This window comes from Choloepus didactylus, chromosome 16, assembly GCF_015220235.1.
Source record: "Choloepus didactylus isolate mChoDid1 chromosome 16, mChoDid1.pri, whole genome shotgun sequence".
NCBI classification, from domain to species: Eukaryota; Metazoa; Chordata; class Mammalia; order Pilosa; family Megalonychidae; genus Choloepus; species Choloepus didactylus.
In genome coordinates, this window is record NC_051322.1 from 67542255 (window position 1) to 67564439 (window position 22185).

Consider the following 22185-nt stretch of genomic DNA (forward strand, 5'->3'; position numbering starts at 1 on the left):
GGAACGCGCGTCCTTCTACTTGAACACTTGGAGACCATAGTAGGGTTAATTGGCCTAACTCCAATATTGTTGTTTCTCAGGGAGTAGGGAGGACTGAGGAGAGGGAGGGAGATGGGAAGGGCCAGTCAGTGGAGCAGTCAGAATACACAAATATTTGTCAGTTAAGTTCACTGTCTTCTATGTGCATGGTTGTGGCACCCCCAAACAATTACAATAGTAACCTCAATGATCACTGATCACAGATCACCATAACATATACTAATAATAAAAACTTTGAAATATTATAAGAATTACCAAAATGTCATGAAGAAACATGAAGTGAGCACATGCTGTTGGGAGAATGGCACCAACAGACTTGATCATCTCAGGGTTGCCACAAACCTTCAATTCCTAAAAACACAGTAACTGCAAAGCACAATAAGGCGAAGCTCCGTAAAATGAGATATGCCTGTCCGTGCTTCCTTGCCCAGGGTGCTCCAGCTCTAAGGATGTATACCATCTCCCCAGGGTGCCCAGGGGATTGAGTCCCAGTTGCCCTCAGGAGTAACCTGCTCATTAATACACTCTATATTGATTTCTTTATTTTCCCCTCTCTTACTTTCCCATTGCCCCTGTAGTGCTTCCTGAAATCAGTTCCCAAATAAAAACTACTTGCACTCAAATCCCTACATCAAGGTCTGTTTCAGGGGTACCCCAGCCAGTACAATCTCCAGGACTTAGCACATTGCCTGGCATATGTATGGCCTTAATAGATATTCGTTGAAAGAATGAATATGCTTTGCAAATGAAATCCTACTCTAATAGGATAATAACTTCTTCATGTAACTCAAAGAAGTTACTCAGAAAGAAGTGAATAGATTGATTTTTACCACATCTTGATTCCAAAAACTCCATTAGAAAGCACATTATGCACCCCCCCAAATGCAAAAACTCAAAACACAAAAAGCAAATTTGAGTTGCATTACAGTGCATCATTTCACCCAAACAGAAAGCCCAGGCTGCAGATTGGCTCATCCTCACTTGTTGATCCTTGAGGTAGGGGACTTCTTACTGAAGTTCCCCCAAATCCCTAAAACAACCCCCCCCCCCCGGAAATTTTAGATTTTTATTTTGCAATTAAAGATAAGGCTCAAAAGGTACATATTTAGGAGAAGTAGTATGGTGACGTTAAGTTCATATTAAGAAGTAAATGTGTAATATAGATAGAGTCTTTGAAAGAGCAAGTCTGATAAGGATCTGGTAAGTGGAATTACTGAAGAAAGAAAAGCTTTGGGACACCAAAGGCATAAGGCCTCTAGTTTCCGAACGACAGTGCCCTAAGACAGGATCGAGATGAGCGTGGGATTAATTTATTTCTTGGGCCTTTATAAACAGGCTTGTAAGGAGCCAGGATAGCATCCTGGGTTTGCCTCTCCACGTGTATGGCTGCTAGAACACTGCGTTACTCAGAATGGTTACTTTAGTTTCTAATTTAAACTCTTCCCAGGCCTTCTTGATGCAGTTAGCTGGGCCAGGAGCCCACAGACCCTGGTGCTGGCTCAAAGTGCGCGTTTGTAGGGACGCAAAGGATCACTTTATAATTTTTTTTAGGTGAACCTATTCATTAAAGCACTGGAAGCTTTTATTTACTTAATAAAATAGTCATTCCGGACCCAAATGGTAAATTAAATTATTTCAAAACCTTATTTGATTCACTCCCCACGCCCACTCCCCGTTTTCCCACAGTTTGCACCAGACACAGAAGGCCCGGGTACTGCGCAAACAGCGTTCGGCTGTGACAGCTGCCTGCGCGCCCCGCCGGCGGATCGCCCCGCGGCTCACCGGCCGGCGAGGGGAAGCGCAATGGCCTTCCCGCGCCCGGCGCCCTGGGGGTGCCGCGGAGCGGAGTCGCGGCCGGGCGGCAGGTGGAGGTGGCGCGCAGAGGGCACTCGGAGTTCCCGGGGCCGCTCGCCCGCTCGCGGGTCCCTCCCGAGGCGCGGCCGGCCTCCGCCGACTGCTCTCCGCCGCGGTCCTGCGCCCCCGCCGGCGGCCGGGAGCAGCCCACAAGGCTCCCGGAAGAGCGCAGCCCCGCCTGCCCGGGGCGCCGGCCCCGCCGCCTTCCTCGCCTTTACTTGAACCTCCACTTTGGGGACGCCGCTGTCCCGCTCGCTGCCACGGCCGCCTGGCCGCGGGGACAGATCGCACTGCGAGCCGCCGCCGTCCCGCCCCCCGCCGCGGTCACAAACTACTAGCTGCGCGTGACCCGGGACAAACTTCTGGCCGCGGCGCAGCCCATTCAACAGTCCGCCTCTCCAGAGCCGGCGACGAAAATAGAAGAAGAAGAAAAAAAAAACCGGCTGGGGGGAGGGGGAGGAGCAGGAGGGGGACGAGAAAGGGGGGCATGTCACCGCTCCTCTTCCGCGCCAGCGGAGCTCGCACCCGGCGGTAGCCACTGCCCCCGACTCGCCGAGGCGCCGCCCGTGCCGCCAAGCGCCCGAAGCCGGCCGGGGACCGCGGAAAGGCGGGCGGCGGGCAGGCCGGGGCGCTCACGCCCTCTAGCGGGGCCGCCGGGCCGGCGTGACGTGGGCTCCCGGAGCCGGCCTGCGGGCCCCGCCAGTCAGTCCGGGAGAGCGCAGAGCGCAGAGCCCGCGCAGCCTCGGCCACTAGGCGCGGCAGGGCCAAGCAGGGGCGCCGCGGACCGGGAGGGACGGGAACGCGCGGCCGCGATCACGGCCACAGCCACGGCTGCGCCGGCAGCCCCGGCCCGGGCAGGGCCAGGAGAGGAGCGGCGACGCAGCGGCTGGCCCTGCAGGAGGCTTTCGGCCCCGCGGCCCCGTCCTCCCCGCTCTCCAAGCGGCGTCGGGCGAGCAGTGGCGCCAGGGACGGGGGAGGACGCGGACCCCGCTCCCTCTCGGCCGGGAGCCGCCGGAGTTCCGGACTTCTGCAACTGTTTGCGCTGCTTTGGGGTCTGGGTTGTGTCTGTGGACCTTTTGCTTATCGCTGCCTGAAAACCCAACTCTCCGGTCCCCCTCGCCCTCCCACCCGGCCAGGCGCAATCGGCACCATGAGAACAGCTGGAACTTGGCTGGCGACTTTGGCCGGACTTCTGTTAACTGCGGGAGCCGAGACCTTCTCAGGTGAGTGCGCCCGCCGGCCCGCCTCGGAGGCTGCAGCCGGTGAGGGCTTGGGGCCGCTCCTACCGGGAAGAGCCCGGGGGCGGGAGGTCCCGGCGGAAGGGCGCGCCGGGGATGGGATCCGCGCCTCCCGGGAGGCGGCCGCCGGAGCCCGACGCAGGACAGCAACCGGAGAGCCGGGCACTCGGGCCCGCGCCGCCAACTTGCCCGAGCGGCGGACCCCAGGCACTGACCGTCCTGGACGCCCGCACCTCCGCGCCCGGCGCTCGTCCTCGGGGTGGCGCGGTCACCCACCGAGTCCCTGGCGCTCCCCCAAAAGAAATCACGGAAAACTTTGCTTCAAGTTTGGAGCCGCAGCCCGCAGGGCCCGGGTGTAGGCGCTGCGCTCTCCTCGCCACTCGCGTCAGGGGCCCGGCCGGGGGCGTCGGGGGCAGGGTTGCGACCGCCGCGTCCCGCCCGACTTGGCGGCGGCGGCGGATCAGCACCACTCCGCCCCCCTCTGTTTCTCCCCCTCACCTCCCTCCTCCCCACCCCCTTTCCCTGGCATGTCCTGGCGACCAAGCGGCGGGCGGTTGGGGAGAGCCAGGCAGGCACGTCGCTCTCGGACCTGGTTTGCAGACCAAACCCCGGGGTTCTCCGCGGAGTGTCCCCTTCCCCACCTCGGCCTCCAGCAGGGCTCTGCTGCTCGGGAGCAACTTGTTAACCTAGCCCGGCTGCCAGCGGCTTCCCGGTGGGAAGGGACTGGCAGTGTATGTGTGTGCGTGCGCGAGTGTGCGCACAGGGGTGTCCCGGGCCCAGAGGAGTTCCTCGTGGACAGGTCCTGGGGAGCTGAATCGGACCCGATGTTACTGGAGCTCTTTCTACCCCCGGGATCTCCATCAGTACCTGGAGGACACACGTGGTTGGGTAGCCCACGCTGGCCCACTTTCACACTTGCTTTCTCGTGTGTGTTAGTTTCATGAACTATGGCCCACATTACAATGTGGCAGTGGGCGCCTGGCTTTTTCTTTTAATAAAACGTCCGCTTTCTGGCTGTAAACTAGGTTGCGAACTTGGTTTCTGTATTTCTTCGGGACGGAGGAGTAAAACAGATTTGAAGTTCTTGGACCACTGGCAGTTTGGTCTACTGGGCAGACAAGCCCTAGAAAGTTGAGTCTTGCCTATGGTTGAGCTGCAGGACCCCTGAGCACAGCTGGCGGGCAGAGATGGAGTTGAACGTGTAGTTAGGCTGGTTGCTCTGTGCTTTGAAATCCAAACTGTCAGCTTCAATAGAGAAATACCCTTTTACTAAGCTTGATATTTCCTTAACCAATCTGGTAATTGAACATGCTCCAGAGGATTTAATAAAATGATACACTGCTGTATGGTATAAAATTGATGCAGATTTGGGCTGCAGTTCATGCTGGTGAGTTATGTGGTAGAACCTCCCAGTTTTAAAGCTCTGTAGCTCATTAGTATTGGAAACCGATAATCGGGCCTTCCTGATCGTTCTTTCTTTATTAAGATCCCTAACTCCCTGCCTGGGATTTGTTTAAAGTTAAGCTGTGTCAAACATCATTTGGATGGATTTTAAAATTGTGTGCATGGGGATGGAAAGAACTGTTTATATAGCTTATTTAAACGGCTGGTCCTCATCATTCAAAAGGAGTTCAGTCTGGGTGATACTGACCCATCTCCTTGTTAAGGCTGACTGAAATTATTACTCAGACCAAAATAGACTTTTTAGTGAAATGTAGCCTGATTTTTCTTTTGGAGGAAATATATTTCTTTCTTTGAGTTACCATAGCCATTAATTCAAATGTGTTTTCTTTTTATTTGGAAAGCTAGAATTTTCCTGGTATATCCATGGGGAAAGGAGTTACGGAGAGCAATATCAGAGAGATTGCTTAGAAGTGTTGAAATTTTAAAAATAATCGAAGCTGACAACTTGTGGGTTGGCAAGGATCAGTTCTGCTTTTTCCCCTCCCCTTTGCATTTTAGATAGTCCAGGTGCTTCAGAAAAGTCAGTTATTTTGTCTGTTGGGAAAGTTCGTTCATGCTCTGAGTGACATTGACACTTTCTTTCTTTTTACAGTTCTTCTGGAAATTGTAATAATTGGCTGCTACTTTTCACCTGACATGGGAATCAATTTGAGAGATAGAGGAGCTAGACTGTAAGATCCTTGAGGGAAAGTCAGTTTTATTTTTTAACCTCTTGCTCCCCCAAGAAACATAGCATGGAGTCTTATACCTCTGAGGCACTCACTATTTACTGAATAAATTACTAATATGAACCCTGATCATTTGCAAACATTCAAATTGCGTCAGTAGACTGACATAGAGGGAGGGAGAGGAGTGATTTTTAAAAGTGAGTCTTGGCTTGCATTTTCCCTTCATTTAAAGTTATCTTTTTCCACAGGGGAATCTATTTAGGCCACCTGAGGGTTTATATAATCAGCGGTTTTTTTGGTGTGTAACTCAGATTTATACACAAGGCACTGTGCATTCCTTCTGCAGTGCTCTCATATCCTCTTTTGGAATGGGTTTGGAATTGATAACTTTGTTACTTACTAATTTCTGAAGATGGAGTACACATAATTTGGGTGCCAGACATTGAAAATAAGTGCTGAATTTATTGGAAGAAAAAGGAAAAAAATTAGGATTTTGACCCATGAAGACTTAATTTACAATAAACGTTGCATTTCGAAACTGATTTTCCTTCTTACATTTCTCATATTATTAGCAAAATCACAGAGGTTCACTTTCTGTCGTGTAAGCTTTTAATGTTCCTTATAACTAACTTTTGTAAGAAGGTTTCTTAGTAGGCTGTGAGGAGGAAAGCTAAATCCTTTTGCTTTGGCTTGAACTTCTGTTTTCCAAGAGAGAAGCCAAATAGTTGGCAGGTTATTCCTCTTTGGCCCAATTTCTTCAAAGCCAAGTTGTAATATATATTACACACTGAAGTGTTTAGTTTTACAGTAAATAATGGCTCTGATGCGTTGTGTTAAGCAAGCTTTGGTTTGCTGAAAAAGGAATACAGACTTGATCCTTTGTTTCAGCATCAGCATTTCAGACTATATTAAACCTTAACATAACTTTGTGAGTTTGGGACTCTTGCAGAGAAATTTCCATTTTGAAAATACTCTTTTTTAAGGACATTAGTGAGGAAACCGCTGAAAGCTGAAAAAAAGTCTGTAGTTCAGTTCATAGTATCGTACTGATGTTAATATCTTAGTTTTGATCATTGCGCTACAGTTATGTAAGAAGCTAACACTAGGGGAAGCCCAGTGAACTCTTTGTGCTGTTTTTAAAGCCTAAAATAATTTCAAAATAAAAACTTTTAAATTACCTTTTTACGGAAAGTGAGGATAGATTGATTTAGCAGTTTGATGTAATTTTTTTTCTTTCTTAAGTAACCATAGTCATGGCATTTTGCATTTTTGTTATGCTTAACTAAACTGGCAATTGCTATGATGAAAATACTTCAAATTTAACTCTGAGCATGAAAGAAACATGCCAAGAAATCACCAATGTTTTCCATGTTATGTATATGTAAAGAAGTATTGCTTGAGCATAATAAATTGTTCTGACTGAGAAAATTATAGGTTTTAGCTTCATGTTTTCTAAGGGTGATTTTATAGGTTTTCAGAAAAGAAGTTACTTGAATATCGTGATATATGGATAAGTGTGAATGTAACTTGAATGATTCCAAATGAATTTTTCTTAATGAACAATTAATTTGACTTATGTCCTCAGACTTTGTAAGTCCTGTATGGATGAAGCATAGCTTTCAGATTTTGGAAAAGTTGGTGTTAGAATTTAAGTATTGCTGTGACAATTCTATAAAAGTTAATGACTTTAAATTTTTCATAGTTCCATAACAGTTGTAATATATTGCAGGAATTGATAGGCTGGCTGTATTTGTCTATTTTGGTAGAGGAATTTGCGTTTTGGATTAATTATTATTTTCTTTCCGTTTTTGTTTTAGATTTCATTAAGATTTCTAGAATGACTGTATATTATCTAAATATCCTTAGACATCATTTTCAGGTAGGGGGGTCTTGACTTTTAATGAGTTCTATATTCTGTCAAGAGTTATAACATTTTCCTAAGAGCTGTGTCCACCATGCTTTGTATTTTAATCCTGTTGATTCCTTGTCTTTGAAAACCAGCTCTCCCACAAACTTTCTTACGTTTGCGCATTTCAGTGTGAGTTCTTTATGAACTTTATGTTCTTTATGAACATGTTAATAGACTTATTTTATAAGTGAGGGAAGTTTTAATTTTTCATGGTTTTCAAACTCACTAAGGAAAACTTTTAAAAAGACACCACATAACATAAACTTCCATTAAAAGAGGATGCAGGTTCTTGAGTTCCTAAAATACTGCAGTGGTTTTCAGTTTAGTCATCAGAAAGCCTGAGTTTACACTGTAGCTCCAAGAAACCCAGCAGAGAAAAATAAGCAAGGCTGGTGTTGGGTGGGGAGAAAGAAAGATTGAGTCATTGACCTTTGTTGTCTGCTGTCTGATCCCCCAGTCCCCACCATTGGTGGGACCAGTGGCAAGGCCAGGGTATAGTCATTTAAGAGGCTGGCAATGTGGGAAGAGAGAAATAAAAGACAAGAAGAAAAGAGTCGTGTGCACCAGGCAAGGCATCGTGACAAGTTTTGGCAATCTTAGCAGGGGAAAGCTGTTGTCTGCCCTCCTTCTCTGCGGCAAAGTGGAACATACTTGAAGCTCAGGGGAGAAGAGGGCCCCTAAATAATCAGGCAAGAAGCCAAACCGGCACTTGTCAACAAGTGACCTCTGTGCAATTAGACCCCTGATACCTGTTAGCCGTGGCTTCCAGTGGCTCTGCAGAGGTGGGTGGCATGCTCTGTCTAAACCCATGTCCTCAGTACTTGGGGTGCACAGGGATCTCTTGGGGTGCTCCTCGTGAACCCTGATTTCTAGCCTGAGCTGGAGGGATCCTGATGGAGAAGACCTGTGGAAGGACGTGTGGCATCCCCAGGGGACCCCAGGGCAGGTGGCTGTGGCCACTCCTTGAGAAACATTCTAAAAGAGGAGCTCTCCAAGTGCTGTGCTTGGAACGGCAGCACCGGCAGTGTTTGGGAACTTGTCAAAAACTCAGATTCGCAGGTCTCAACCTATGAATCAGAAACTCTGGGGTGAGCCCCATGATCTGTTCTTTAACAAGCCCCCCAGGTGACTGACACACCCTGAACTTTGAAAACCAATGTTCTAATCGAACAGGGGTCCTCATCCTGTAATGTTGGCCCCCCCTGATGAGCACCAAGAGAGAACTAGGGATAAAAATACAACCCACACACATTCACTTATTAGCGTCTTAATTAGCACTGCCAGAATTACGTCTCGCCACCAATGTGGCTGTGGTGTGCTGCATGGGCTGCTGGGTGAAAGCACCAGTGTGACATTTCAAATAATGGTCTCGTCTGGGGGAAGATATTGGGTCCAACCAGTTGTAAAACTAAAATGAAAAGACTTCTATACTTTTACTTACCACAGTGCAAAGTTTTAATTAAATGTTGCCGTAATGATTAGCCATTGGAAACTTGCCTGGGTTGATATTGTGTCTAGAAGACATTTGTGGCCTCGTTGGAGTCCGTGTACAGCCCAATGTGCTTTTTAAAACAAGGCTTTTAATTCCAGTAAATATCGAGCACCGATATTTGTAAGGCCCTTTTATGGGCAAAGGGAGTTGAGTGGACTGGTGACAGGTCAAGTTAAGTTACCGTATTTTAAAAAGCCATCCGTCTGTGAAAATTTTCAAAATCTACCAAAATGGAACGGAAACGCAGTGTACGGATTTGGGATTTTAATGTGGAAATGTGGAAGTTTGCCTTGGGAAATAAACTCAACTTCCATAGAATAATAAAAAAAGATTTTCACTGTGTGACTCTTGAAAGTACGGACAGTGTGCTTCCTAAAACGCAGCCTAGTTTTTCTGTTATCCACAAAAGAAAATCATCACATCTCTGCCATTTAACACTCCAGATAAAGAAAAGCGATTGTGACGTCACTTAGCAGATTTATCTGGATGAAAGCGTCACCAGATGTTCAAGGCAGCAGTTGGGGGTGCTGCCCACACGGCAGCCCAGCCCCCTGCTCCAGGCCCCTGCTGCTGCTGATGACTAGGTGTAGCTGCATCCCCAGACCCACCTGCCGGAGCAGGAAAGCCCCATCCTTATGCACGGAGAGCTCCCTGGACTCAGTTGCTCACAGCTCCAGGAAGGCATGCTGCTTCGTCTACCTTCAGCTGCTTGCGTGTGTCCCCAGGGGGTCCTGACATTTAACTCTTCTTGTGAAATTAAATTCTATAGTGGAAGTTATAGTTCCACTAGTTGTAGGTTAGTTTGTTGTAGTTCAGCTCTGACCCAAAGATACCTTTAGACACGTCTGTGATAATCCTGCTCAATTTTTTTTTTTTCCGTTTTGCTGTATGATGTGCTGCTGGTAGTCTTTTTATAGCGGTGGAAGGGGAAGAAGTAGTATGTATTTGCCAACTAAGTGAGAGTTCAAGTTAAACTTGCTGGCTTCTCAGGCAGGCCTCGTAGTGGACCAGAGAAGGAAATGGAGAGAATAGTTTGAATACGGCGCTCATACCTGCAAGAGAAGAGTGTACTTCTATAGTGTTGCTGTTCTCGCTAATAATAAGTCAAGAAGTCATTAAAATTTGCATGAAAATCAGATTCTGTCATTTTTCCTGCTTAAAACTCCAAAGATGAATGTTATTGAAAACTTTTTATATGAAACAAATATTGGGCTCTGGTTTGGAAGTAAAGGGAGGGGTGATAATGTGTAATAATTGCTGTGTCCCTTAATTTAGAATCGGGGCTTGCAGAACAGGAGAATGACCTAAGCTAACAAAAGGACATCATTGCCAGACATGCAGGAGAGAGTGTAGTGAGAGCAGAGGAGCCACAGACTTGTTTAAACTGATTAGGTTTCAGCATCTCCCTTGGAGGAAAAGGCCACTGTTTAACAGAATGATTTATTTCAAAAAGCAACAGCCTAAGCAGAAGTAAAGCATTCACATTTTGTGGGCTGCAAAGCATAAAAGCTCATACAGCGTCAGTTTGTTTACAGGTGGGTGAAAATTCATTTTAATCTCTCCTCTCTGTTCGGTATGCGGAAAGCAGATTTATTGCATGCAATCAAAGGTGTATGTTTTTAGTTTGGGTTGCAGTGGAAGTTAGAGGTGTTGGGCTCCATGGCTTCACCCCAGCTTCTAAGCTGTGATCAGCCTGGGTTTCCAGGCAGGCTTCCGAGCAGTGCAGAAAGGAATCGGACGGCACTCTTTTTCCAGTCCATTTTTGAAGGATCCCTTTTGACCTTCTCAGTTTGAGGAACTTATGGTACTTTATATCATGTCATAACTACTGTCCGAAATGACTCATTATCTCATATTTTGTCTAGATACACTTTTATAAAGTGGTCTAAAGCATTTCTTTTAAAATGAATACTGACAACACAAAATTAAATGACTAAACAATATCTAATGGCATGCAGTAGTCACTCATTTAATGCTTGTTGAATGTATGAAAAAGTAATTGGATGAAATTCCTTGGAGAAAAAAAGAAAATCAGATTTCTTGGACTTAGTCCTTTTTAATTTTTTCCTCCTATTAAGCTCGAGTTTTCTGAGCATTTGGGATAACCAAAAGGACCAGACTGTGGGATCTGTACTTGGTTACATTAGCAGTTTATAGGCCTGTATAGATTCAACTGCTAAACCTAATGGAGAAAGTGTTACCTTTCGTTAATTAAATATGTAAAAATAAGCCTGTAGTTTTATCATGTATATAAAAATTTATAAATCGGTTATTGCTATAAAGTGGAATTTTGATGTAGTACCATTGACCATAAGATAAAATTCAGTATGCAGTAGATTTATCGTGACCCCATTCCAGGGGTATTTGATTTGGTCATTGACATCACTAATAACAAGCTGCCATGACAGGGAATATGTATTTTCTCTGCAGCTTTCTTATTTTGGATATGGAATGAAAATGATTACACCTACCTATAGCTCACACTGCATTGTGTTAGGGCCTGGCTTATCGCAGTTACAGCAGGCACGTTCCCATTCCGTTTTCATTCAGTCTGGGATACTTAAAAGGGATAAAACTTAATAAACAGATGCTGCTTTGACAACAAGCTCATAGATTGAGTTCTCTACTTCCTTGGCTTTTGAAGTCTAGACAAGTGAGTATTTTTAAAATTCCCACATTGAGTCAGGTCATCATCAATCGGCAGTATGTCACATGTATGTTTTGTGGTTTTGACCCTTCTGTTTGTGCCCATTTCCCTGCCGTTTGGCTTCTGAGGGCAGCTTCTCTTTCTGGTCTGCTGGCTGGGCAGGGGCCACACTGGGGAAGCTCAGAAGAGGCCAGTGCAGGGTGATCAATGTGGTTTGGCTTATGGACCTGGGGTGGGGGGCATGGCCTCAGCGACAGGTGGGAGGGCGGCAATGTTAGCTAGCTGCAGCCCCCACCCCACCCCAGGTGCAGAAGAAAGGGAAGGGGCCGCCCTCAGCTCAAGTGTTGCTGAGTCATCACTAAATAGCCTTTGGGACCTTGGGGATGCACTTTCATTCTACTGAGGCTCATTTTTCTTTTCTGGGAAAATACTTTGCAGGATTATCCTAAAGCCTAATAAGAGAACCAGGTGCTGTGCTGTTAGGAGGCCTCATGAGGTGACAGGGCTGTGTCATTTGACTGTCAGGATAAGGGTCACCGGTCTGTCTCCCAGCCTCTGTGTGTATTGTAGTTTTAATCCGATGAACTTGCTGTTTTTGCAAAGTCTAAAAGGGTTGAATAGTGGTAATTTCAGGTGCTAAGAGGCAGTACAAGTGACATGAATGTGCACGTGGTTATATACATATATATGTTATAATTATATGGCCAATACTATATTTTAAAAGAAAAAAAGTCCCTGAAGTTAGCAAAAGGGTCACCTACTAATTGGCACCATGAAAAGCCAACGCAACTGGGCAGGGCAGAGGGCAGTGTTGGACACTTGCATTGGAGTCACCAGAGGTACTTGTTAAAATGCAGATTCTTGGCCCCACAGATCTCCAAGTCAGAATCTCTGGACTGTTTGCCACAGACCTTGGGAAACAGGCACCACTGATGAATTTTATGCTCAGTAAAGTTGAGGAACTACTGGTAGGAGAGTAGCAGTGACTTAGAGACCCTGTCCTGCTGGAGAATTCATCACCTATTCTCTGCTAGTGTTAAGAAAGCATCTGAGGATCATTATATGAATTTTTACATAGCAGACTATTATTGACTGGAAAATATTTTCTTTTATGAAGTAGAGGCTTTCTGATGTCAGAAGAGAAAATGAATTATGAACAAGGCATTTTATAGAAAATTATCTGCTTTGTATTTGGAATATTTTATCCATATTCCAAATTGGGAATTTCTTATCAGTCTTGGATTTTTAGGATATAGTGAAAGAGTAAAGATGTCTCAGAGTAATGAAAACACAGGTGACCCATTTAGTGAAGATTCTGACACAATATGATATGGAAAGTATTTGAGGAAGATTATTTGTCAGCACTTATTCCTTTGTCTCATGTTCATTGAAACATATGCATGCTGCAAAATAATTGGCCTTCGGGGCCCTGTAAGCAAGGGTCAGAGCTTGACAATTTGATTATAGTGGATCCTAAAAGTCTCACAGACCTCAAAATGGGCATGCTGGTTGCTTAAAGTCTTGAAATTTTCTCTCTATCATCAGTTTTACCAGGAAAGAAAGGTCTCTGGGAGAGGTGGCTCATTAAGTCCATCTTAAACCTGCTGTTCCCTAACCAGCTGTCACTTCGGCAAGCTGACATCATTAGACCTCCGTTTTCTCACTTGCAAAATGAAGACATTCGATTCCAGGATCTGTAAGGTCCCCCATCACCTAAAGATTATGAAGATTGTTATCTACTCTTACCTGTGTTCAAATTAGTTTGTCAGATGGACTGGTATAAGAGAATGGACCCTGATCAATGGGCCATTTATATAGATGAGCCTGATAGAGCATGAGGAAGTGGGTGTTAAAGGGGTATCTGAAGGATTTCCCCTGCTTCACACATTTGCCTTAGGCTGACTCTGCTAAGACAGGCATAAGAAGCTCATTAGCAGGTAACAATCACGGGTGGCCGCCAAGGTTAAGGCTGTGATTTTCCACTTAAATATGATCAGCCTTATTTTAGGTGCTTTTAATTGATATTAATAAGTGATAATCCTATTTTTGAGCATTAATTACATGCTAAGCTCCAGGCTGAGGGCATATGATATTTGCAAACTTACTGCTATCCAGCAGCTAACAAAAATTAGGCTGAAACAAATCACTGGAGGCTCTGGGAGGTCAAGTTGACCCTCCTCCTTCCAAAGCCAGACCATCTGAGATGGGGACCCTAAACTGTATGACACTTCCCATTCCCCACCCCCATTCACACACATATAGGGTTGTCTTTTGCTGATTCGCACTCTGATTTGATGCCATCCACCTGTATCAAGGTGTGTTCTAAGAAAAAGCCTTTTCAAATGTGATGCTACCTCTGTTCAAAAGATGTAGAGGTCATGTTTTATTATATGATACAGAATCTTTATAATGACCTTCTAGGGAGATTTGTTTGTGAGTCTGAGTTCCAGGAAAAGGTGCGATTCCCCTGTGCAGTTAGTTTCTTTCTCATGGGCACAATGAATCATACAATCCATGGCTTTTCCTCTTTATGTTGGGTGCTAGAATGCCGGATTCAGACATGTGCTCTGGAGCAGTTGGAACTTCTTTGATGGAATCAAAGACCTCAGGCCAAACTGCCCTACGTCAAACAGGGAATTTGCTGGCTTTTGGAACTGAGAAGGCTGGTGGACATGCGTCGTCCTGGGGGCTCAACGCAGCCCTCGGGATTCTGTCTTCACCTCTGAGCATCTTTCCTCTCTGTGCTATTTCCAAGGAGTTATGGCCAAGTCCCTCAGAGCCAAGCCCAGGTGAGAGACACTCTCCAACCCAACAATACAAGCCACTCCTGCACTTGGGCTTATGGAGTCACCTGGTGTCACCTGCTTCCCCTTTAGCCTCTGGCTCTTCCTGGCCCACCCCCTGGACTGGCGTGGACCTACCTGGACCAAAAGTGTGGAAATGGAGGTTTCTCCAAGGAGCAGGGGATTCTGGTACCAGTTGAAGAGAGTGGATTTTTTCCTAGCAAAAAGCAACAAAATGCCCAGAGCAGTGGTTTGTGCAATAGAACCTCATTATTGGTTCCTTTTCCAGGCCCTATTCCTATGTAAAAGTCTCACTTTTCTTGCCTCATTCTAATTTATCTTGCTGCATTTTACATTTCATTATAAATGCATTAAATCTTTTTGGAACTGGAATTTGCAGTTGGGCATAAATAAATATGAGTTCCAAATCTTCACATTTGAGTCAGTGTTCCAAAAGCACCTTTTGGGTCTGCAGCCCTTTATTTTCCTTCTTGATGACACCATGAAACCTTTTCATACCTCACTAACGATGAAGAACCCAGAAGTGGGAAGACAGTAAGAAGATCATTATAGCTTAGTTTAGTAGGTCTCGAAAAAATTCTTAAAGCATCATAATCTTTTGATTAAGCAAAATTTTACATAGATTGGTAGAAAGGCATACAAATCTTTTGGTTAAACAAAATTTTGCCTAGTTAAATAAAAAAAAAAGTCTTTCTAAATTGGAAAAAAAGTATATTGGTTAGCTACTGCTGTATAACAAACAATCCCCAAAATGTAGTGGCTTAAAATAACAATCATTTATTACTTTTCACATTCTCTAAGTGGTTCTGCTGATCTAACTTGGGCTTAGCACTGCTAATGTGGATGTCTTTATTCAGCTGATCTTGGCTGGGCTCTGTCAGTGTTTTGGGGTTGTCTGGCTGTAGGCTGGTCTAGGGTGGCCTTGGCTGGGGGAGCTGGGCTCTTTTCATGTGGCCTTTCATTCTCTAGCAGGTAGTTTCCAAAGAGAGAGCAGAAGTGAGCCAAGGCCTCTTGGCTTACCCTTGGGAAGGATACATAGTCATTTCCATCTTATTTTTCTGGCAAAACAGATCAGAAGGTCAACATAGAATCAAGGGTGGGGCCATAGACATCACTCCAAGTCCTGTGGTTTAAGGAGGTGTGGAGGCTTGGGAACACCTTGCTATCAGTTTTCCACTCAGGGGCGTGGCAGGACCAAATCTGTACGGTCTGGGTTGCCTCGCTTTGCCCAGCACAGTTTGAAAAGCACTGGCTGCGTGAAGAAGAGGAGTTTGGGGTCAGAGGGGCTGCCTTCCAGGGCCACCTCTGGAACTCCCTGCCCTCTTTGGGGAAAGTGGCTTATATGAATGAGCTTGGTTACTTATCTGTGTATGTGGTTATTCAGGGACATTCTGAGCCATGGGTTTGCTTAGAGATCAAATATGATAATGTACTATATATAAAAAGAAACTTTCCAGACTGTTGTCTTTCTGGGCCTGGCATATGATAACTGCTGCTATTGCTTATAGGCCTACAGGATCCCTGGAATAATAACCTTGAGCCTTGCATATTTCTTTTATGTCTCCAAACCCCAAAGCAGCCCTATAGGGTGAGAATGGTGGCATTTTAAGGTTTATCTAACTGAGGCTCCAACCCATTTCTGGATGGCATGCAGCCAGTAGGTGCATCACTTTTGGACCCTAAAGTGCCCTTTCCCCTGTGTTCCCGTCCCTCTCCTTAGGACCCCAGGCACATGTCGTAATTATGAAGTGTGGCTTAAGTGCGCCATCAAATTTCTCATTTTGACGTTAAAAATAATTATGTAAGTCTCAGAGCCCAGCGGTGCCATGTCGTCCCTGCTACTGTATAACCTCCTGAAATAGTAAATTATAAGGAAAAGTACTAAGCCTCTTAGTAACACTACTGAAATAAATTGATTAGCGATATAAGCCATATTTTTCATGTACAGAGTAGGGCAGCGTGTCCTCTTCTCCATGGTTTCAGATTCCCTAGATAGACTCGAATCTTTGTAAGTTCTTGTGTTTAGCAACTGAATACCTGATGAAAGGTGTAAAATCCTTTGGAAATCTCTCCTCTTTGTGGGTGAGGTCAGCGACAGTTTAAAGTCCTTCCCTTCAGGTTGACAGGGGCAGGCTTTGGAGATCGAAGTTAACCACCTTCTTTGAACAAATTGCATTTGCTTTTGAGGTGCCACCAAGGCAAGAAAGCACGTAGATCTATATTTGAAGGATTTCAGACAATCCAGTGAGCAGAATCTTTCTGTTTTCTCCATGGGAAATAACTATTTGACTCTACAGTGTTTATGTCATTTGATTGTTTATTTAAATCACTTTTTTGACATGTCATTGGGGAGAATTGCCTAAAAAATAAACAGTATGTTAACAGAAGTAGAATAAGTGAATATTGAGAGAATAGAGCAGTTTTTCAGACTGATTTAAAAAAAATTATGGGCACCAACTTTTTACCAAAATCATTTTCGAAGTGATTGTTGATGTCAACAGATGTGAACTGATGCATAAATGCTTATTTTGGAAAGATTCCGGAATCTTCCATAATGTGAAATCTGTTTCTTTCTTAAAAATCTTTCATAAAATAACAGTGGTATAGTCACTGTTAAAGATGAGAGAGTTTGTGGGGCTGGGGTTTAGGAGACTGGGTTCTAGGTTTGGGTTCTGCTGTTATGTGTAGCTCTGTGACTTGGGTCAGCTCTTTCCATTGTGATTCATGTCCATGAATATAATAATAGGTATTATAATATCCACTTTGAGTACCTAAAAAGATGATGAGGGTCTGATTAAATAATTTAAAAAATTGCTTTCTAAATCGTCAAGTAGTCAAAACAAGCAAACTGCCTTTGCCATCCCACAGCCTCTGCTTGTCTCTCGGGGTTTCACCCTTTGAGTTGAGAAGTTCTTGAGTAGCTACCGTGAGCCTTTCACTCCACCCCTTCAGCCATCCTCCTCAGCTTGGCAGTAGTTAAAAGTAAAAAGCTACTAACCACCAGGTGGTTGCTCTCCATTTCTTTATAAATGGAAAATTGTTAATTTTAGATTTCTAAGTTAAAAAAAAATTTCCCGTGGCCTTTTAAAAAATTTTTCTTCTGGGATGCTTTCTGTATCCACAGTGTCTGCTCTAGTCTGGCCCCTTCCCTCCCACAAGAGCGTTCTGTCGTGTCTCATGGTATAGACCGAAGCCAAACACAGTGGTGAGAAATCTTCAGTGATTTACAGAATATTCAGTATGTGAGGCGTAGTCTTCTCCCCTAGTACACAGTTATCTGGGACTAAGGGTGCAGGGAAGTGGGATCCTTTATGAATTCTACGTCGAAGTCCTGGCACCAGCTGCAGAGTGGGTATTGGCGATAGAAGATGTCCAAGACAAGCGTTCACCTTCAGGGAGCCCACAGAAAATTTCCAGGGACACACAGGTAAGCTTTCTATTGCTAAATAGAAATAGAAAGTGTGGAAATCAGGGAGGGAGAGAAGAGGCAGCCCACCACCCCAACCCCCCTACCCCCCTGCATCAGCACTATTCCTGGCAGGAAGAGAATAAACCTTAAATTAGCACTGTTTCTATTTCTTAAAATGGGATGCCTCTAATGAATAAATTTTAGATGGTCATGGTGATAATCTACTTGTGGGAGAGGCAGCAAGGAAAAGGCCTGGGAAATTGGGGAGAGAAAGTCATTTTTAATTTTTTTTTTAAACTGGAAGCTTGTGTTTCTGATGGCTTGGCATCTTTCCCTTCCATTTCTATGCACTGGATCATATTTGCTATTGTAGTTAAAGGGTTGATTTTGTGTGGGTTTGGAATTTGTGCAGAAGTTGGGATGGTGTGGGGGGATTGGGGAAAGTTCATGACCCAAAAACTTGGCTTCTCTTTTATTCCCGTGCCTTATACCAAGATCCTAGGCTTTTTCCTTTTTTTTTTTTTAAGTCCTTTTTCCTTCTTCCCACCTCCATCTCCTCCAGCTATAGGTGAATTTTAAAAGAAAGTGGCAACATAGTTCATGAAATTTATCCCTAAGTATTTCATGTTTTAAATGTTGTTGTAAATGGTATTTTAATGAATTAATTTCCCAATTATTCATTAATAGCAATATAATGTGGAGTTGATTTTTGTATGTTGAAAAAAAAGGGTGATCCAGCTGGGTATCTCTATTCTATGGGCCTGTGACTGCTTTTGTGTAGTGGGATTTTAATTCTCCTCCAAAGGGTGTGGACAGGGAGGTGAGTGTTGGTTCAATATAATGAGTCTGTCACTGAGCGAGTGGTCACCCCCACGTCAGTGTCCGACACTGGTCAATATTTTAAGCTGCAGTACTTAAGTGTAAAAGTATCGTAATATCAGTAACAGCTGAACAAGTAACGCATATTGAATACAATTTCTAGACATTCTAAGGGCTCTTTTATACGTGTGCTACCTGATTTAATACACAACCTGGAAAAGTCTGGAAATGAACTCAGAGGTGAAGCAACGTGACAAGGGTCAGGCAGGTTGTAGGGGCAAAGGTCTGAATTGAACTGGGACCAGCCTGACCCCAAAACCACTGGCCACTATAGCGTCATTTGTCTGTATTGGGCAGAGTCTGAGTCATTCTGCACACGCCGCGAACTTAACCTGCTTATGTTTCAAGACCTTGAATCTTTGTGCTTGTTTTTCTCTTGGTTGGTGACTTGAGAGGCCAGTGAGGGTAGACGGATAGTCCAGGGATAAAGGACAGTGGCCCCTGGAAAACAGGACGTGGGAGCTGCCAGGACACTTAATCAGGCCAGTTGCTTGATTTTGGAGACTGACTTTCAAAGAGCTGACCGATAGGTGGACCCCGTGTTGGAGACTGTTGTAACATAACCAGCAAAACCGTTAGAATCTGGAACAAATACAAAGGAGGGAAAATGCTTGAGATTTTGCTCCAGTGAAATGGTTTTCTCAAGCAAAGAACTGATAAGTTCTGGCATCTGCATTGACTCTGGGTGGGTTTCTGACTTATGTGCTTGGGTGTCCAATGAAAGAATTTTGAAAAACTGGGCACTCCCTTTCACATTAAGTTCACATCTGAAAGTTTTCATCAGATGTTTATGCAGTTGAGAAGGAGGGAATTTCTGCCTTATGGTTAAGTGTTGACATTTTAAAATAAAATTTTAACAAGAATTCTTTAAAAGTAACCTTCAGAAACAGAATGAAAATACCAACAGGGTTTGAAACCCACCATTGTCCATTTAAAAATATACACACAAGATTTTAAGACCTTTTTTTTCTCAATTTCCTTATTTTTTTCTTTATCTTTTCTCTTTGAACTGGTATTTCCATTTTATTTCCTCATAGAATATTATCCCTTCATAACGTGTTTAAACTTGAAAGACTTTTCCTGAATACTAATCATACTTTTCTGAAACAAAAATACATATAAGATTGAAATTTTAATTGTCTTTAATTTTCTGAGACCATAAAGCGCCAAGTGCTAAATTTTGTCTAGTTTAATTACTGCTAATGTTGTTAGTATACCATTGAATGGTCATTAAGATTTATTGGAAAGGTACCTCAGAAATCAATTGGACTTTAAAAAAAATAGTTCATATATTATGGATAGATACAAGTTACTGCTAGAGTAAAACAGGGTTAAACACCAATTCTACTTCTGTTTTTCAGTTTATAAATATGTGCTGAGAAACTTTGTTCATATAAATAGATAGGATTAAAAGGAGTTTTGTTACAGGGATGCCAACTTAATTCTTTGAACTTTGTCCAAGTTACCTGCCAAGATTCACATTGTGGTCTATTATCAAAAGAGATTTTTAATGACCTATAAGCTGACAGTTTGATTAAGCTCATTCTCAAATTTGTTGAAAGCAAAGATTGGAAGCCAACTAGTCTTTAAAGGATTTGTAGTCATTCATTCACTTTCTCATTTGCTGGGAAGTAGATTAAGAGGCTTTGACAATTTTTATCAGTGACTATTAATTACACCTATTGGTTTTTAACTTGAACTCACCTTGTTTAACCCAGAAATACTCAGAAATGGGTGTGAAGATAAAATGATGTCAATTTCAATATACTCTAGTCAATATATCTTTAAATATGCACATATTTATTATACACATGTATATTTCTATGCACTTATGTATATACGCTTATATAAAATATATTATATATTTATGTCTATATGTATGTGTGTGTAGTCAAACTTTAGAGATTAAGATTTAGGTTAACAAGTGAATGAAAAATACTTATCCTATGATCCATTTAGCAAAGAAGTCCTCATCAAAGCTGAAAATCAAATTAGTCTTACATTCTATCAAAAAAGCTCTGACAGTTTTTAATTACAAATAAGTGTTAATATACATTTTAAGGACTATTTAATAGAACAGTAGAAGTACAAAAGACAGATTACTAAAAGCAGTTAGTCAGGATTAAAATAGTATTGATTTAATACAATCAATTTACTTTGTAATAAGTTATGAAACCATGACAAATCTATTCTGTTTTTCATTAACTAAAGTAATGCAATATAATGGACACGCACAATTAGAAGCTATTATAAAATGAGGAGTGTGATTCAAAAAAGCATTCTATTCTTCTCATAGATGTGTATATTGAACTTTGGTGTTGGACTTTTGGGAATAATTCAATAAAAATCATGTATACCTTTCAGAAATAACTGTTAATTTCTGAAAACATCATTATCCAAATTTTCCTGTATATTCAATAAAAGAGAGGTATTACTGCTACAAAGAAATTGACACAATAGCTAGCGTAGTTTTGTTATTATGAGATCAACATATTAAACATCATTAGATGGCTTCAATAAATATTTGATAGTTATAGATTTTAACTATCCCATTGTATCAGCACACTGACTCTAAACTAAATCACATAATATTTTTATTTGCAGTAAAAATATTTGGCAGTTAGTTCTGGAAAACATTGCAATTATATTTCAAAGAATCAGTATTATGAACATCCACACTTAAGTTGTTTAAAGCTCCTTTTCTACTGTTATGTTTGAGTCTGGATATATATGCTAACAAAAAGGAAGTATTACATTTGTATACACTGAGAGTATTTTTTGGATTTGATGTTTACCAGTTGTCTTTCCTTTACTTTCCCCAATTCTGCTCCTTGTGAAATGCATTCTTTGACCATGTTCTGGTGAAGAAGATGCTTTATAATTAAATTGTGTGATATATCGGATTTTACAACATCCCACTGGGGCTAAAGTACTCCATTTCTAATACCTTGTTTCATTCTTAAATGAAATATAGATATGATGGGGAAGGACAGGAAGCCATTAGCGAGTTTCTGGTGTTTATTTATTCATTTATTTTGTCATTAAAGAAGGCTTCCTTGAGAACAATATCCGACGTGGTTTATTTGATGCCTTGGAAGTTTTTACACGAAGGTGTGCCTTCCTTCTGTTTGGGGAAAGGAGAACCTACCTGGTATTCAGATGGAAATCTACACCTTTTCAATGATCAGTACCACTGACCCTTAATTTTGCTGCAGCTCTGTGGCTCTTTGGGGAGGTCCACACGGACACTGGAGGTGACAGAGTGGGGCCCCGCTGCTGTGGGGTCTGTAGCGTGTACTATTCTACCTTACATTTGAACGTGTGCCCCAAAGAGGCAGAAATCAAGCTGGGGAACTCTGGTTTGCAAGGATTCCATTCCGGTCTTGGCTTAGACTGTGACTTTGGGCAAATGCTTTATGTCTCTCTGCCTCAACTACCCCTTCTGAGATCAAAACAGGTAATTGTGACTTAAAACTAATCTAGGAGTTGGGACCTCAGCATAATTAATAAGCACATTAATAAGACATGAAATCTAAAAAAATGGAGCAAAAGCCTCATATGACCTGAAAGAATCTTGTGAAAAATTATTTTCCCATTATATAATTAGACGTTCTTGACAGTTGACAGTTTTCAATTGAATTCTCACCTTGTTCCAGGAAGCAGAACTTTCAGGGAACAAAAAGCAGGCAGAGCTGGAGAGATTCTTAATTGTCTCACATCAACAAGGCACTTCTATTTGAGATTTACTCTTCATTTCGTGTGGTCTGACGTTTTACTAATGG

General features: G+C 43.1%; 1 protein-coding gene across 5 annotated transcripts in view; it reads left to right on the forward strand.

The window, feature by feature from the left end:
• Positions 1-2482: 2482 nt before the first annotated feature.
• PTPRM (protein tyrosine phosphatase receptor type M) overlaps positions 2483-22185 on the forward strand; it is a 792402-nt gene continuing 772699 nt past the window's right edge. For 3 of the 5 annotated variants that reach the window (XM_037806216.1, XM_037806217.1, XM_037806218.1), the window contains exon 1: positions 2483-3116. In XM_037806216.1, the coding sequence (XP_037662144.1) occupies positions 3044-3116 (73 nt within the window). In that variant the 5' untranslated portion in view covers positions 2483-3043. The remainder of the gene's footprint in view (positions 3117-22185) is intronic. The other 2 variants (XM_037806219.1, XM_037806220.1) reach the window with 1 other exon arrangement.